Raw genomic sequence first — 19,056 nt, 5'->3', positions numbered from 1 at the left:
CAGAGGTTCGTTCGGCATCTGGCTCGACGGCGACCTATACCATGGCCGCACGCAGCGATGTGATACTTTCAATAACGAACCACTATCTGTGCAGGAGGACTTCATCGTGAAGGGGTTTGAGGCTTGGGGATTCGTATGAAGCCTCGATTGCCTCGATATTAGGCACTGGACGATTTGTAAAGACTGGTTGGACAAGATGGCGTCTGTTTGTATCGATGAACGGCCGATTCATTGTGTAAGAAGGCTGTCAAAAAACACTTTCAGTCCATTTTGTTGCTGTGAAGAAAATGACACTGTGTCTAGGGAAGGAGTCCCTGCTTGTAATCAGATTTGTATTTTCTGGTCAGATTCAGAGAATTGATGGCTTTCCAGATGAGCACCTCTTGTGGTGAGACGGCCACACCCCTGATCGGAAGGTGACAAAACTTTTCATATAGGAGAGGAGGCTCCTGCCTCGTGTCATGCAGCGTTTTGTGATGAATGTTTGATCGCTACATGTCAGTGTTTAGTGCCATCGTGATCCACGAGATCCACTGGCATTACGGCCCGTTACTTAATGGAAGGCCCCACGATTCACAGTATGTGCTGCTACATCCTGTAGTGACAACCATGCGAAAAGAAACCAGCGACAAGATATTGATTGTTTCTGGGTACAGAACTTTGTTTCAATATAATAAGATGTGGCACACGTTCATACACACAATACAGTCAACGTAACACGTGATGGTCAGATATCAATTCTAAAATGTCGGCGAACAGTTCAAATAACTTGTGATGTCATTTTTCAGACAACGTGTCCATATTTTCAGTGGCCATATTAGTTGTCCGTTGTTACTATGGTGATCGGTTTGGTGTAACATAAGACTGGGTATATGTAAAAAGAGAACTTAGTGGATGTAAACATTGCATGTAAATATTGTTGAATTGCGACTTTATACAACTGTCATGTCAACAGAAACCAACAGAGAGAAGTAAATCCTTGAGTGAATCTGATTGGTTGGCAGCTGCTCCTGTTCTTCAGTATCTGTGCCTTGTTTATTTGGGTCTTCATTTGTGAAAACTCAGTAGATCATGGCGAATCAGTTTTCTCAACACTATTTTCCCGCCCTTGACCTTTGATCTGAGCTAAGTATTGAAAAACTGATTCACTTGGGTGACTTTGTATCCAACCATGGCAGATATGACCTGGAATGATGTACTTTATATGCAAACCTTCATGTTGTGGGCAGTATCTGTGGATCATATGTAACTATTAAGAAGCTTGCACCTACGCTGCCACAGACAGTGCACTCAGCTAATATGCATGGGGACCAGGTGCACTCTGTCCCGCTAATATGCATGGGGACCAGGTGCTTTTCTCCTCTTAGCAGGACCTTGGGATTGACAGTGTGCATTCTGACAGTGTGCATAGTCCCAGTTTGGTTTAGCCATATTCTAGCTGATGTTTTCACTTAAAGGGGACCAGGGCTAAACGTTTCCAAAGCAGCTGTTTGTTTTCAGTAGACACTCAACTTGTAAATAAAAAGAATGTTGTGTGTAGTTGAGACCTGCCTGTTCACTCTGTGTTGTGGATAATAGAAGATCAGTCTAGGTCTGGTATCAGTTTGGGAGGTAGATTGGTAAATCTAGAAGTATGGTCAGTCTTGCCTGACTATGAGATGCCCCGAAATGTCAAGTCTGTTTTACAGATGAGACTGGAAAGCACTGATTTGTTGTTATGCAAATGGGCGTCTCTCGACCAATCACAAATCAGATGTCCAATCCCATAATAGTCGGGCAGTACCAATAATCTGATTAGCCCTCTGGTGGAGCGATTTGGAACCAATCTACCTGGCAGGCTGAGACCAGCAAATGAGTAACTGCAGTCTCTTAGTTAGACATATATTCCAATTTGTAAATGAACAAAACCGTTTTTATGTAGAACTGAAGGTATACTCTGAGACTACATAGTGTAGACTAGTCCCTCCCAGATGGATGTGTGCTCAATATACTGTACATTACATGGACATAGTTAATTGATTTGGTACATTTAGTGAAGTTGGCTTCACAGGCCTTGGTGAATATCTCTTGTACATTTTGAATGGTTTTATGTACATTTGTGTGCTGTGTTTATGTCAGAATAGGGTGACATAGAGTAAAATCAGATGGACCATTCCTATTTCAAGGGATAACAGGTTTTTGTTGGACTGTTTTTTGGACGGTTCATTCCTATTTCAGGGGATGACTGGTGTTTGACGGACTGTTCCAATCCTTTTTCAGGGGATGACAGGCGTTTGTAAATGGTTGTAGGTTGGTGTTTCAGAGACTAGCCTTGCAATTTTTGGATGTTTTCGTAGTTTTATGAACTATGTGGTACAATGTAGACTCAGAATCAGGGATTTTTTCGTCTTGGGATTCGACTGTCTAATCTCGAAGTTATCATTCTGTGTGATGAATATGGAATCCAGATTTTTATGCAGTTTTTACGTCATGAAAAGTGACGGATTGTAAAGTTGTGTCACTGGTCGTAGTATTGTGTTAGTATAGCACAGAGTGGTGGTAGGTTAATACTTGTTACCATGGTTACTCTGCTTGTACTCTTACTCAAGATGTCATCTCCAATGACGACAGTATTTAGTACAAGGTAAACATTCCTTGTCAAAGGCAACTAGTCATTCATACCCAGATCAATGGCTCGACAGAGCGGTACATCTGCTGAAAGTCCACCATCGCCTCACCTCGTGTTGGGATACTTGCCAATATGCCCCCTTTAAATGCAAATTGAGTTGAGAAATAGAAACGCATTTCGAAGATGAAAAATTAGAAAATAATTTTTGGAAATCTGTTTCTACTGATCTGTTTACACAGGTGAAAAATACTTGAAAACAGATGTACATATCAAGGGGTCAACTTTCTGTGCCAAGATTTTGTTATTTTTCTGTGCCATGAACTGAGTTATTTTCAGAGTTATAGTGGGTGAGGTTGTAAGGTCGACATGTGGTACTTATAGCTTTGCTTTTGCTTCTTGGTTTATTATATTCGTAGGAGGCGTGAGGATCACATGAGAACAATATACTCAATAATCTCAAGAAGTTGATGGTCATATTGTGCAAATAACAGCCTGACTATACAGGGTGGCCCAAAACAATAGACAAACATACCTTGGATGAGCCACCCTAAAGAGTTTCTATGGGCCCCCCCCCCCCTGTCTTAAATTACTGGCCACCCTTCCTTGTGTTGCACACTGGCAAAACTTCTAGAATATCAAGGCAACCACCCTACCTTGAGAAATCTTGTGGAGAACGATGCTTTCTGATAAAACCATGATTATGCATGATAAAACCTGGCCGCATGAATCAGTGTGTTGACCAGTTACAGGTCACAGGAAGTAGACAATAGACTTGCTTGTTGCTGGTGAATTGAGAAGCATGAGCGCTTTTCAACCTTCTAAAATCTGTTCGACAAAGGATTTTGGCAAGTCAGTTGTCTATTCCGGTGTACTTTCTAATTTGAACCACACTGATAGTGTGGGGAAGTTCATCCCCCAAAAACAAGTTCCTGGCCGGTTGTTGATGAAAAAACCAGTCGTGTGATGTGAAATAAGGTATGCATTTAAAAAGATGGTGTTGTGTGTTCGTTGTGAGACCTGGCATGAACCAGGTTATTAGGATCATTGTATAAACATGTTTAAATAAATAACAATCTTTACGTATTGCTCTTGTTATTGCTGTTGATTTGAAAGTATGTCAATATATCAGATCCTACTTGCTAACTTTCAGCTGGTAATCTGTGGGTCAGTCTCCGGTCATGTATGATGAAGCAAAATGCAGTTGTGGTGTCTCCTCCAGGGTTGTGACTGTCTTCGAAGAGTGTGACAGTAACATACATATCAAGTTGGTCAATTTCAGTGACAATACCCCACAACCTGTTGCCTCCCACCCCACACCTCCCCTTGAGATGCATACGTACTAAAGTTATGACCAAATTCAGTATTATTTATCTCCTTGGCAGAAGTCATTTCTGAAAGACAAGCCGGTACGTCATCCCAACTGATAACACGTGCTGCCCCCTGAGCTAAGAAAATGGAACTAGACAGAATGAAATATCTAGGCCACGTGCTTGATGTAAATGAAAACAAACCCTCTCATTGGTCAACGTCTTCGGCAATTATCGGAATTTTCCGAACCAAACAGCAAACGACGGGCGGTTATAATATCACATGTCACGATTGTCCAATAGGAATGGAGAGATTGATATCGTCTGCTATTTATTCCTTGACAATCATCTGACAATTTCCTCCCGATATTTTTCAATTTTCTCATGAATCAACTGATGTAAGCGTTCGAAATTCCCTTGCGTGCATAATAATTTTTGCATAGGTTGTGCTGGCACCAAATTTATGCCAAATTTCAGTGATGGAATGTGTGATTTTGAGATTTTTGTAAACTGACATTTTGACAGCGCGCGTGCATGCACACAGACACACTGCAGTGCACTATGGAGATACAATGTTTCAAATCTTCGACCAGCTGAAACGACTTTGTTACCCTCTAGTTTTGTTGAGCTTTTGTTTATACCAGTCGAACTGATTATTATTAGGGCATATAAAAGGGGTACTCGGGCATGCAAGGTTCGAAAAGCAGTGAAATTTATGTTTATATTTTTGCCGGGAATGGGAAAACAAAAATCTAATCTGTCGCTGACTCGGATATTTTTCTGTGAGAAATCCGTTTAATCCTCTTTTAAATCGCTACAAATATGACAAATCTATGGTTGAGTCCATGCATTGATATGTCGAGTCCCTAAAGAACTCGTGATTTTTGCCAAATCTGCAATTTGGAGGATTTGCTCGTCCATTTTCCAGGCGATTTCGTTGCCCGTTTCGCCGCATTGTGAATGCACGAGGTTGTGACGTGTGGAAGTGGTTGGGATGGCTCCTGGCCGAGTTTTGCAAGATGTGATTGTTTTTTATCATAAAGCACAACCACATTTTAAACAGTGACATAGTCTTTTTTCGCATTGTGCAGAATGGTCTTCTAGCCTCGAAATGTTTGATTTGTAAAGGAGATGCTGAACAGGTTGTGACATGTCCTCGATGTTGTCTAGCATGAGAACAAGCATATTCGCTGGTCTCATATGATGGGATGTGATTTGGACTTGTGAGTTGTCCTCGGTGTCAAATCCAAGGATGTGATATATCCGTATTGTTCAGCCTATCAAAAGCCTATCAAAGAGTTTTGATGCTTGGTTGTGACGTGCCGCTGTTTTATTCAGCTCGGCGAAAACTACAGCCTTTGACGATGTGACAATGTCCTCATTTCCCAACACTTTATTAACTAGGTGTGAAATATCCTCGTCCTCGCAGGGACAAAGTCGCAACTAGAGGTGGTAGTATCTTCTGGTAGCATCTTGAGTGTCATGTCTCCTTTCCTACTACAGTTGATGTTCGACTTGAGGAAGTTGCTGGCAAAGACTGATTGCAGTGAAGGCATTGCGTCTTGCGGTGGAGATATCTGGCCTTGTGATCAAGCCGTTGGGATGAAAAAAAAGCCAGTTGAGTAGGTAAGTCTGTCCAGCGGTACAAAGTTTCACCCCAGTAATTACCAATAAGACCTGCAGGTGACCTTGAAGTATATGATAAGCAAACAATGCAGAATGCTATTTTGAGGCAATACGTGATGGATGCATTGAAAGAAGGAAACTTGCAAAGAGGAGCTGGAACTGTCTGTCCAGCTCTCGTTAATGACACAGAAATCGCCCGTTGTTGGTTGAAGCAGCATTCAAATTGTCTTTCTTTGGTTTTTCAGCTACGTGTGTGTGAAATCTGGTGTCCAGAGATTGACAAATAAAGAAACAAGGCCCGGAGAATTGCTATTGTTAAGGTAATTACCATTAAGGATCTTCTCTTTCAGAGTTCTAGCCAATCTATAACTCAGTAGAGATGTCCTGGGATGAAATTAGTTTTGGGGGAAAAAGTTCTGGAGGGTCAGGTAATCAAGTTGTCAAACACATAATTGGCTATATCTTCAAAATGGATGGAGCTAATTGCATTTGGTTTTCTGTATTGTATAAAGTGTTAGCTACACTTTTGAAATCGTCTTACAGCAGAAAATGGCAAAAAACCTTGATATATGGCCTTTAAGAATCTTTTCGTGGTCTAATTTTAGAGACATCAACTTCTGGCTTTTGCCAGAAATAATTGTTAGGATATTGTGCCTAAATTTGTTGCTGTTAAGACTAAGCCTTGTGAAGGTGATGAGCATGAATTGTGAACTATCACCTTCTTCCCAGTAGTATTTGTCATTCAGTTACTTACAAGGAAAATGATTCAGCCACCAAAGTTTCTCCAATTTTGGGCAGTTGATGAAAGAGGTATGAAGACAGGATGAATGGACTGCCTCAGGAATATACAGTGTCTTGGTGCAGTAAGCCGCATGTACATTTTAAAAGTTTTTTTCAAGCGTTGTAAAAGAATCTGAGAATAAATTTCAATTTTGGACGTGTTTTTCTTTACCAGAATGACAATCAAAAAGTTTGTCACTGGAGAATTTCCCCATCCCCACCCCAGCCCTAGAATTATAAACAGACTAAATGAAAAATATAGATGATAGTATGATTGGACTGCACTGGTAATATAGGTCAGTCATGAATTATTACATACATTGAGGTCCTCGAGTCCTTACCGAAGATGACAAAGATGAGACATGAGAGAGGAATGTGAGGGGACTGGTAATATAGGTCCATCACGAAATAAATGTATTGTGGACTAGTACAGGTCCAACACAAAGAGTATGACGAAAGTCTGTGCCCAATTGTTGCCGAATATAATATCGTGAGGACTTTATCAATAGTCACGGTCCCGGCCCCTCCCCTCATAAAATCCGTAGAAAGGTCACTGCAGGCAATAGCTTCAATATTGTTATTGTATAAACATGTCTTCAACATTATAAACGCCCCTTCTTTGCGGGGTCTATTTGATGTATAAGTTGCAACCAGAAGGTCAGGATAGGTCCACTCTGACAAAAAACCTGGGCAGGAAATACCTGTTTAAGTCTGTTGAAGACGACAGGGTCCAGCCCTTGTCCTGTGGCTAAAAATTGGGACTTTCTGCATATTGATGCATATGGTAATTTAACTTGTTTTTCAAGTTCACTGCTGGGACGAGTTCTCTTGATTATTCTTGTACATTTACTGTGCCTGAAATGAACACCACCCTTTCTTTGAAGTTAAAAATATCTTGCTCGTTTCATATCATTGTATGAACAGCAAGTTTTCCATTGATCTTGGACAACGAGGGTTTCGGTCAGTTCGTCAGCTTGCCTGGGCTTATTCGTGAGTTCAGTGTCACAGTCTGTCGGTGGCTGGTATCGCCGGAGGATCAAGATTATAACCGCCACGCCTTGGTTCACTAGGCTAAGCATCTGTCGGATCTAAGCTTGGAGGTCGTCTTTATTTTCCTTTTTTTTGACGAAAAGTCAGGATGGGAGACGTAGGGCCTGGGTCCGAGGTACTCCCTGAGATCTTTGCTATTGCATGGCGGCTCTGAAAACATTTTTTTGAAATATTTTTAGAAATATCAAACGAGGTGATTGTGTCACCACAAAATTTGGTCTTCATGAAGAACTGCTTTATGGCTTCCGCATGGCGAGTCCCTTGATATTGGATCAGGAACTTCGGCTTTCTTAACTAGTTGGCCTTCCTGTGCTGAAGTTTTGAAATAAAGCAAAACGAAAACAAGTTGGTGGTCCTATTTATGGCCACTGACTCCACACCATGTGGAGGGCTTTCATATAGCCCATATTTTACGATGGAATTCCTGTGTTCATTAAAAGGCACTGTTAAAATTGTCACCAGTTCAACATTCGGACTGATAGACAGGGGTGATACAAATTGCCCACATTTTTACAAGTTAAGAAGACTTAGTAAAAGGACAGTATATTGGATTACTTTTCCCTGCAGATGAATGAGGTGATATTTGAATGTAGGCCTAACTTTTCCTAGCTGTTCATGACCACTGTAAAATGGTCAGGGGCTGTTGCGTCTGCCAGATGTCATGGAAAATGTTCCTGTCCTTTAGTGTTGTGAGGGCTCCTGGGTGAGTTTACAGCTTGTGTATTGGTATAAGTAACTTCTGTTGCACAATAGGGTACATTCGAAGACAATGAAATAAGCTGAAATTGACAATTCTGTAATGTAAATTTATAAAAGTTGTGTATTATTTGTACTTCTGTAGAAGATTTGAAAATAAAAGGGAGGCGTGTCGTTGTCATGGTTTATTTTTTGGCAAAACATTTTAGGATTTGAGCTGAAAAACAAATGAAAGGCAGAAAAATGCTAAATAGGTAAGTGCTACAGCAAAATGTATTGGCGCTTGCAATGAGCAATTCTTAGAAGTTCCGCGCTACACTGATTTATGTAGAATAGGGCTTGTCCTGTCTTGAAATTGACTGTCTTTAAATTTGGGTGACAAGATAACCAGCTGGAGGAGTCAAATTGCCTGCTCCGATCCTGTTTTGGTTTGCGTGTCCTGGTTACTAGGGTTTGTCGTCTTCTGAAATAACCAATCATTTACAGTATACAGGGCCTACTGGTTGAGTAGATAGTGTCTGCACAGTGAAAATAGGTTCTTGTCATGTATAAAATATTGTCAGGACTTGGGTCAGTTCATCTGGTTTAATGTAGATGGCAGCACCTCCTGGGCCTAAACTGACAACTGAAGTTGGGTTCGACTTGGTAATCTTATTCCATATTAGTGACTGTTCGATAAAGAATATGTCACCACCTAGAAGACTATTAAAGTAGAAGACTAGTAAAGTGCAGGGTTATAATTAGTTGGTTTAAAGATATTTACATTCCGCCGGGTGAAATTAGGTTAGTTGCGCAAATGTTGTCAGGACTTGGGTCAGTTCATCTGGTTTAATATAGGAGGCAGCACCTCCCGGGACGTTGGTTGTGACTTGGTAATCTTGTTCGATATTAGTGATTGTTTGATAAAGAATATGTCACCACCTGTAGAAGACCATTCTATTAAAGTGCATGGTCATAATTAGTTGGTTTAAAGATATCTACATTCCGCCGGTTGAAATTAGGCTAGTTGTCATGCAGAAATTTTCTCCGTATAATTCAGTGTCTCCTGTGCATCATTTTTTGAGACAACTTGGGTTGGTTGTGACAGAGTGGTCTTCCGGGTGATGACGTACTCATAACTTGTTTTTTGATAAAGAATATGTCGCTACCTTCTGTAGACGTCCGTTATTCCTATACTAGTTTTATTACTAGAAAATGGGTTATAAGTAGTTGATTTACATTCGGCCCGTTGAAAATAGACTAGCCGTCATGTAGAAATTTCCCCAGAATTTGAGATAAGTTTAGCCTGTGTAGTGTAGGGGGCAGCACCTCCTGGACAGCGAAACGACTGGGGGCGAAAAGGTCATGGAGCGAAACGACCATAGTTCCTATTTCGTACTTCGTTGGAGTAGCAATGAATTCGCGAATGTGAAAGTGACAGCCAGCTACTTGAGAGCCCGTCTCGATGAGACAGTGTCTCTCTAGTGATGTGACTGTCTCAAGTGGACACCCAGCTACTTGAGAGGACAATCTTGTCTCCCGTCTCGATGAGACAGTGTCTCTCTAGTGATGTGACTGTCTCAAGTGGACACCCAGCTACTTAAGAGGACAATCTTGTCTCCCGTCTCGATGAGACAGTGTCTCTCTAGTGATGTGACTGTCTCAGGTGGACACCCAGCTACTTGAGAGGACAATCTTGTCTCCCGTCCCGATGAGACAGTGTCTCTCTAGTGATGTGACTGTCTCAAGTGGACACCCAGCTACTTAAGAGGACAATCTTGTCTCCCGTCTCGATGAGACAGTGTCTCTCTAGTGATGTGACTGTCTCAAGTGGACAGCCAGCTACTTAAGAGGACAATCTTGTCTCCCGTCCCGATGAGACAGTGTCTCTCTAGTGATGTGACTGTCTCAAGTGGACAGCCAGCTACTTTAGAAGACAATCTTGTCTCCCGTCCCGATGAGACAGTGTCTCTCTAGTGATGTGACTGTCTCAAGTGGACACCCAGCTACTTGAGAGGACAATCTTGTCTCCCGTCTCGATGAGACAGTGTCTCTCTAGTGATGTGACTGTCTCAAGTGGACACCCAGCTACTTAAGAGGACAATCTTGTCTCCCGTCCCGATGAGACAGTGTCTCTCAAGTGATGTGACTACGTCTCTAGTGGACATCAAGCTACTGAAGAGGATACAAGCCATGTACAAAATGTAATTAAAAGTGCTTCTACAAGTCTATTCAAAGGTAATCAACTTTCTGCCTCACAATTCTGAAGGAATATACAAGAAAAATAACAAAACCCCTGTACCAATTACAGCGTGTAACATCAGAAGGTGGTTGATTTTGTTGTACACATCTGATGGGATTGGGCGACGTCGTTGTTGCAGTGGCCCTCTCAGCGACACAATGAATTCTTTCTTTCAAGCAAATTATAGAGCTAACTCGTATGTCTATTCTCAAAGAGTTTGGGTACAAACATGGGCATCTAAACGAGCTTTTGACCGAAGTGACTTCAGGCATTGAGAACATTTGAAAGGTTCCTCTCCTGTGTGAGTACGTTCATGAACCTGGCAATTGTAGGACTGCTTGAAGCCCAGCCCACAAAAGGAGCATATAAAGGGTTTCTCACCAGTATGAATATTTCGAACATGTCTCGTTAAGACCGGTTCTGTTCTGAAAGACATGTCACACCAGGTGCACTTAAATGGTCTTTCTCCTGTGTGGATGCGGAAATGCACTTCTAAGTAGGACAGGCTCATATACGATTTAGGACAGTGAGAACATTTGTAGGGTTTCAGTCCTGCGTGGAATTTTAGATGGACCTCCAATCCTCTCTTATCTTTAAATCGTTTATCACACTGACTGCACTGAAATGGTCTTTCGTCAGTGTGGAAAAGAGCATGCCGCCTTAAATGTGTACTTTGTCGAAACACTTTATTGCATTTTGTACATTTATAAGGCTTATGTTCCTTATGAGTGCGAAGATGTTTATTCAAATGCCGTTTAGTCAGGAAATGTTTCTCACAATATAAACAGGATAGATTGCCGGTATGAATTCGCTCGTGGCCTTGCAAGGTCTCCTTCAACCTGAACACCTTCCCACAAGTAGAACACTGAAAACGTTTCTCTCCGCTGTGAATAACAACATGGCGAGTCAAACTCGACTTCTGCGTGAACGCCATCTGACAAACCAAGCATTTGAACTGTTTCTTTTCATGGATGATCTGATGCCCAATGAGTGTTGTCTCACTCGCAAATGATTTCGTACAAAATCCGCACTTGAATTGTCTTTCCTTATGGGTAGATTTGTGGCTTTTCCGAGCTCGGTTCTCAGGGGCTTCCTCCCCACCCTGAGGCTGTGTACTTTCATCGGCCACCACAGGCCCTTCGAGTTTTAATGATTTTACTCTATGGCCTTTACGAGGGCTGTTCCTTGGACGTCCTTTTTTACCAACCAAGTTGTCCGTCACCGAACTTTCCTTGACTTGAGATGTCAGTGGCTTCACTGGTTTGAACTCGAAAGTCTCACCCTGTTTTACAACAGTTCTCGTCAGCTTTAGAGCAGGCCATGCATCCAAACCACCCATCTTTCCACATCCCTGTAGTCCAGCACACACAGACAATGTCTTTGTCGGCTCAACAACACGCTTCGGCACAATCAAAATGGCGGCCTTTGTCGTTCCATCTTTCTTTGCCAACACCAGTGATGCATGCATGGATGTGGCTGATCGCTTGGGCTGCACAACGTAAGTGTTTGGTGCAACGGACGCCAAGGCATCTCCGAGCAGAGACACATCGCCAGGCAGAGAGGCGTCCTCAGACTTGATGACAGTGGCTGAGACACTGACAGCATCAGCAGCTAAAGCGCTCGTCTCTGTTTCCGTGGTGACAGGAAAAGCTATGCTATCAATGTTTGTCTTCAGTCTGTCTACTTGTGTTTCTCGGACCCATCCAGCTGTACGCGTATCCGCTTCACTCTTCTCGGCACCAGCATCCCTGCTCACATCATCTGATGCTGGCGGGTCCCACTGAGTTTCCCTGAAGTAGAAAAACATTAAATGAATATAAGGAAACAGCATGGAAATTGACAAGCATTTCAATCACGCTATAGCATGAGAGTAGTACTCATAGAGTAATCATCATTGCTACCGTTAGGTTTCTTGGCCATAACTTTGGCTACCTGTAGTACTTCTAGAAACTTGGCTAGGAAACACATTCAAAGTGGAGTTTCAAAAATACAGAAATTTGGCTAAAATCTTTTGTTTGGAATACCTATTTTCGATGGCATATCAATCCCGACCCAAGCCTTCTGTCTTGCGCATTTCTTGACGTCACTAGGCCTATTTGGGGGCGACCTGCGACCAATGTCTGAGACTGGTCATGAAGAGTTTTTCACTTACTTGGTGATAGAGTTGTAATAATAGATCATCCCTGAGGGGTTCCTCGCGTATTTCCAGTTCAAGCGCAGTGTCTTCTTGGGTTGTGGCCAGCCAGGAGGGGGCGGCGGGGGCAGGTCATTAAACTCTCCAACACTCGTCATCTGGATTTGATCTTCAAGAGTCTCAAGCTCCATATTCTAGTCATGAAATTCACCTGGAATGGAAAATAATCCCAATTCTGAGGGTCCACCTAATGTGCGTCCGGAACTCTGTTTGCGCGTCCGGAGCGCGTCCGGAAGAGAAAGTGCGCGTCCGGAACAATTTCCTATGTAAATATGAACCTATTGTTGCATTAGATGGCTTAAATAGCATTTTAATTCCATGTAGAGAAAATAAAAATTGAAAAAAATCTTTTTGGTGACTTTGTATTTTACAATTTTCAGCGAATCATATCCCAACTTCCTTACGCGCCTTCTCCTGTTGTGGTCGTCTAAGTCGGTATGAGTTTGTCTTTGCGTGCCGTGGGATAAGGGGCAATAGCAATTATTGTGAAGCCAATTTGCGCTTTTAGGGGGGAGGGGGGATCGAGGGGGAAGGGGGAAGGGGGTCAACAAAATTCAGTGCGGTTTTAAGAGCTTCAACTAAAGATGAGCTTAATGATTATTTTCCTGGGTATATATCTTATTCATTAAAATAAAAAGGCCAGTTTTTCTACCATTCGACAGAGTGGGCCCGGGAGGGGGGGGACTTATTTTTTAGATTAATTTCTAATTGGCTACACTTAAATTTAGCTATGGCTTATTATCAAAGGATCTAGTGATGACAGTGGATTTAAGGATACACTCACATCAAAGAAGTAGTACAATTTTCACTTATTTTTCTCACAAAATATATTTTTGGGGGTTTGGGGGACTCATCCCCCAACGTACTGGCTAAATATGTCAGAAGGACGGGGGTTTGGGGGGCTCCCCCATGTCAAACAGTTGTGTGAGTTCACTAGAGATTGCTCTTTACATATTAATGTGAACACATCTCACTAATTGACACTTTGACTGTATAGTGATTTTCAATAACATATTTGATTCTGATTTTTTGTGAAATTAACAATGATAAGACACTCTGACGGCATTCCATGTGCTGAGACACCAGATACCAGTCTAATCCATTACAACACGGCTACTATCGAAATTCTGCAACTGCAACAACAATTGGTTGAGGAGAAACGTCAGTAAACTGGGATTTGATGGCTGTGTAACACCCAAATCACCCCGCTGAAAATTGTAAAATACAAAGTCACCAAGGAGATTTTTTTCAATTTTATTTTCTCTACATGGAATTAAAATGCTATTTAAGCCATCTAATGCAACATTAAGTTCATATTTACATAGGAAATTGTTCCGGACGCGCACTTTCTCTTCCGGACGCGCTCCGGACGCACAAATTGTTCCGGACGCGCATTAGGTAGACCGCAATTCTGATATGTGAAATTTTAGCAGTTTCTGTCGGTAGATCATAAAATGACCTAGTTGATTAAGGATGACCACGCTCACGATTCAATCTGGCACATGTCCGAGTGTTGGAAATACTACATAATTGTTCTGAATATTTCTCTCTCTGACTCTGTGGTATCATTCATGCTAAAAACAATGCACTCCGAAACGTCCCCTTACCAAAACGTCCCCGGGTACGGGAAAACGTCCTCGGACCAAAACGTCCCCTATCCAAAACGTCCCCGCCTTCATTAACAATGTAAGGCGTAACAGGGATATACTTTTTGATAATTAATTTAAGGAAATATTGTCTCACTGGCCAGTTTAGAACTTGTATTCTAATAGGCCCATATCAGTCCGCGAGTGACGATTTGATGGCAATGCTGTACACAAATCAATTTTTCTCAGGCAATCGGTATTGGAATGTTTTGAATTTTTACTATTATTTCGATAAAAGCCTCTTCATAACACATATAAAATTTGGTGGGAATTAAAGCACCCTTGGTGTACTTTTTTCACCAACCTATATTCATTAAAATGTACACAGAATGTACACACTGGCTAATAGAGGTCTCTGGCCTAGTACGGATTTTCGGATTTTTTTTGGTTGAAAAGAACATGAATTCCGTATAGCGACTTCATTCCGTCCGACTCGGCCGAGAAGCTGACGTAAACGACAGGACCCTAGCGGCAAATTGAAGTACTAGAACCAATATTGTATATTGTGGTCCTTTAAAGCGTCTCAGGACTTATTGGGGGGGGGGGGGTGCTCCAGAATGATGCATGATGCATGATGCCTGAGCAGAAATACCCCTACAAGCAGCCTAACAGCAACTTCGGGGACCAGAGTTAGGCCTGGAAGAATTTCCTAACCAAGTGTAAATCCTCAGTGTCCTATGAAATGACTTAATACCCACTTGTTGGACAGAACCCAAGATGCCCCATACCCAGGCGTTGCATCTCTTCATCTAAGAGATATGTCCAAGAGGATAGGCCCACCACAATAAATGGGAGCGGGAAGTTTTACCACAGCAGTCTTCTTCTGATACAGTCAAAACTGTTGCAATGGCACTCATTTTTACCATCCAAATCAAGAAAGAAAGGAAAACTGGTATGTCAACAATATTGAACTTATATTATAATAATTCAGGCAAATACAAAAATGTACAACATCACATGTCAACTGACTTCTGCATTGTCTGCACACTTGTCGTCCCTCATCTTGTGATGTGTGATTCCAATGGCAACTCTGGTTCCAATGGAATGTTATTGAAAGTCCAGTGTTGTTAAGGCACGAGGAACAGCTGGTCGTCCTGGAGCCAGTCACGACATGGGTAATACATCTACATGTACAGCTAGGTAGAAACACCAATAGGGTACCAGCCCAACTATGGCTGCCCCAACCTGACACCAACTGTCACTAGGATTTTGTGTTGTTGTGACAGTAACGTCTCCTCAATAGAGTCAATCCTAACATTGTTCATACTGTACCACATCTAGGTCATTGATCCTAATCGTTTCCAGCGAGTCCACAGCTATCTGCAGAGCCTCCTGGCTGAAGAATGCTTGCTGTCCTGCATGGAGACATTTATGGTCCTTCAGCACCTCCTTTTGGTGAAAAGCTAAATTACAGTGAGAGCATTTATGGAGCGTAATACTCCTAGGTGAACGCTTTGGTTCATCCTCAGAAGAAGAAGAAGGAGAAGAGGAAGAAGAAGACAAAGGAGAAGACTGTTTATCCCCGCTATGCACGAGCTCATGTTTTGTAAGTGCATCCCTTCGTTGAAACTCTTCCCCACAATGACTACACTCATATGGTTTCTCTCCTGTGTGAATCCGCTCGTGTTGGCTCAGCTTACTCTTGGTGGTGTACTGTTTGCCGCAGTGTAAGCATTGGTATGGTCTCTCTCCTGAGTGGACACGGAAATGGATGGCCATGGCCGATTTTCTGACGAACGTCTTCTCACAATGAAGACACTTGTAAGGTCTAATGTTTGCGTGCGCCCGTTCATGAGATTGCCAAGTCGAATACGCAGTAAATGATTTCCCACAAACAGAACACACAAATGGTTTTTCACCAGTATGAAGACGGAGATGAGTTGTCAAGGTGCTGCGCTGGCGAAATCTCTTCTCACACTGCGGACATTTGAAATCTTTCTGTTGGGTGTGAGTCTGTTCATGGAGCTTGACCGCCGACTTCTCTTTGAATGTTTTTGAACAAATCGAACACGAGAACGGTCTTTCCCCGGTATGAGTGCGTTCATGAGCATCCAAGTGGCTCTTGCGGTAGAACTGCTTTAGACAGAATGAACAAGTCAATTTTTTTACCACAGTGTGGACACGTTCATGATTCTGACAGGTTTTCCGATCAAGGAAGCTTTTTCCACAAATACAACACAAATATGGCCTCTCAGTGTTATGACACTGAGAATGAGTTTTCAAACGCCCAATATTTTGGAAAACTTTGCCACATTCCTGACATTTGAATTCTTTATGTTTTCTTGTGTGGATCAGTTCGTGTTTTTTACTTGCGGAGAGTTCCTTGGCTGCCCAGCCACAAATGGAGCAGATGTAAGGTCTTTCATCAGTGTGGGTTCGAAGATGTGCGTTAAAGTGTCCCTTGTGATGGAACTTTTTCCCACATTCTGAGTGCGTGCATTCAAATCTCTTCTCCGCAGTGTGACGTGCTTCATGCACCTGACAAGTCGATTTCTTAGCAAAACCTTTTCCACATATCGTACACACATATTGTTTATCACTAGTATGGACATGCATATGAGATGCCAAAAGACCCTCCCGCTGAAATCTTTTCCCACAAAGTTTGCATTTAAATGCCCTTTCTTCACTGTGACTCTGCTCATGTTTCGTACAAGAATTTTTTAGGGCAAATCTTTTCTCACAAAGCTTACACTGATATGGTTTTTCTCCAGTATGAACACGTTTGTGTGTTTTCAACTGTTTCTTCAGTCTAAACGTTTTATCACAGTCTTCACACTTGTACGGCTTTTCTCCCGAATGGACTCGCTCGTGTTCTTTACAAGGAACACTTTTGGCAAACTTTTTTCCACAAAAAGAACATGAGTGCAGCAACTTCTGTTTTTTGGTGGGTTTTTGTTTGCGACTTGTTTGTTCAGGGTTGTGTTTAAGCGTTGTATGCATCTTCAATCCACCCTGAGTACCAAACTGTTTCCTACAAAGCGAACACTTAAATGCAGCCTCCTTTAAATGACATTTATGAGCCAGCAAAGCTTTCCAGTTTCCAAACAACTCATTGCATTGATTACACTGCATCTTCTTTGGGGCAAGCTTTTTCTTGGTGTTGCCATCTTCTTGTGATTTAGGCATTTCTGCCCCACCAGGTGTTACCTCATGTGTTGGTGATGTGTCATCTGTGGCCACACCATCATCACTGCTCGGCACCTCAAGTGCTGAGAAAACTGAACTGGACGCCACTAATCCCAATGCAGACATAGATACTTCTTGAGCAGACAACGGCTTCGATCGAGGAGACTTAGGCTTTGCTTTGGCAGACGTTGATTTCAATTTAGCCGATTTTGCAGATGTTGTTTTCCGTCGAGCAGAAGTTGATTTGAAATTAGCTGACCTTGGTAATGATGAAGCTTTCATCGACTTCAACTGAGCACACCTTGGTCTTAACCGGCCAGATTTAGCAGTCTCAATAGCTGTAGAAGCAGTTGAATCCGTGGGCTCCAAATATTTCACAACCATGAACTTGATATTATTTGACGACGAACTGTGCAGGGCTTCTTCAGCCACTTTCTTAAAGATGTCACAGGAGGTCACTGTCTCTTCATCAGGAGCAGACAGATGTTCATTTGTTGGAGTCTTGCCAACTGCTGCCACTGCTTTACACGAGACAGTGCCGTCTTTTCTTACCTCGGAGCTAGGGGAAACCTGGGTAGGTTTCAGGATGGCTCCAAGGTTGGTTGCATCCCGAGTTACGCCATCAGACAGCGGAGGAGTCCATTGGGTTTCTCTGCAAAGGAGAGAAATAAGGTCAATCAAAAACCCAAGCAATAGAAATGGTCCAAGACAAGGCTGGGATATTTCATTGATAACTTTAAAGGGATACTTTAGGCTGGAGTCGAGTAGAAGGTCAGATTAAGTTAAACAGAGGCATCCATTGGGATCTCTCCAATCTACCAGTACATCTACCATAGTAAATCTGGTTTTTGCTAATACAACCATTTGAATACTATGACTTACTTTGTGATACGGTTGTAGTAATATACCATCCCTGTGGCGTCTTTTGCATATCTCCAGTTTGGTGGAAGTGGAGCTGGTGAATATGGAGGCGGTGGGGGTGGGGGTTCATCACTTTCACCACTCACAGTTACCTTGGGTTCCTCCATCAGACAAAGTCAATCAACAAAAGGCGGTTGACCTGTCAATCAAAAGAAAGACATGATTTATCTATTCATTCAAGAATGATTGACCTGTCAATCAAGAGAAATGGTTAAAATATAGCGGGACTAAGCAGTGGGGGTGAGGTCCAATTTACATTGAGTTTGTCACTTGCATCATTTGTGTGACTTGTCCCGAGGCTAAGGGGACTCCGGCCCCATCCTCTTGGGCCTGGGTGGCCTCAGCCACCCACGGTACAATGTACAACTTGCTGTGATTCAACAATGATCACAGCACTACAGTACGATACGAGTAGAGTACACAGTATGCTAAAGACTGAGTAGCAAGCCTGCCAGGTCTGAGTGCTATTGAAATGATGAAAGGCCTATGCATTGTTTGTTGTATGTACAGTAACAGTGCAAACCGCCCATCATTACTTGATGTTCCTTGGATCTGGTATACGTTTTTTACATGATCTTCAAGCTTTACTGGTACCTTTGGTATGAAGGGTATGCCAAGAAATAACGCTACTTTCAGAAATATGGAGATATAGCGCAAAACAAAAGTTTTTGTGAAGACAGAGTACCTCCAATAATTTCACGACTTGCTACTTCGAGCGGCAAGAACGTACCATAAAACCGCAAGGAAATTCGGAACTGAAGCCATCAGTTGAGTGCAGCATCTTGACATACAAGGCTCCACCGCGATAAGGTGGTGAAGAGGGGCATCCAGGCCTATGAGCGTACTGCGTCATTTCGTATTGACTTTAGGCCAAATGAGCA

The 19,056-nt window shown here is 42.4% G+C and overlaps 2 protein-coding genes across 14 annotated transcripts in view; one reads left to right on the top strand and one right to left on the bottom strand.

Moving 5' to 3' along the window:
• Window positions 1-3,691, top strand: part of LOC135503169 (oxidation resistance protein 1-like) — a 36,440-nt gene extending 32,749 nt beyond the window's left edge. For 12 of the 13 annotated variants that reach the window (XM_064796577.1, XM_064796573.1, XM_064796566.1 and 9 more), the window contains one exon: window positions 4-3,691. In XM_064796577.1, coding sequence (XP_064652647.1) covers window positions 4-139 — 136 coding nt within the window. In that variant the 3' untranslated portion in view covers window positions 140-3,691. The remainder of the gene's footprint in view (window positions 1-3) is intronic. The other variant, XR_010449869.1, reaches the window with a different exon arrangement.
• A 6,577-nt stretch (window positions 3,692-10,268) lies between these two features.
• On the bottom strand, window positions 10,269-18,893 carry LOC135502834 (zinc finger protein 62 homolog). The gene is made up of 5 exons (XM_064795939.1): window positions 18,770-18,893; window positions 18,137-18,314; window positions 15,383-17,906; window positions 12,441-12,616; window positions 10,269-12,078 (listed from the first exon to the last, which is right to left on the bottom strand). Exons 2-5 carry the CDS (start codon window positions 18,280-18,282, stop codon window positions 10,497-10,499), a joined length of 4,428 nt encoding a protein of 1,475 aa, XP_064652009.1. The 5' UTR covers window positions 18,283-18,314; window positions 18,770-18,893; the 3' UTR covers window positions 10,269-10,496.
• Between the last annotated feature and the right edge of the window lie 163 nt (window positions 18,894-19,056).

The sequence above is a fragment of the Lineus longissimus genome, chromosome 19 (assembly GCF_910592395.1).
Source record: "Lineus longissimus chromosome 19, tnLinLong1.2, whole genome shotgun sequence".
Lineage (NCBI taxonomy): Eukaryota > Metazoa > Nemertea > Pilidiophora > Heteronemertea > Lineidae > Lineus > Lineus longissimus.
The sequence above is the reverse complement of the archived record's forward strand: the minus strand, read 5'-3'. Positions and strand labels throughout refer to the sequence as shown.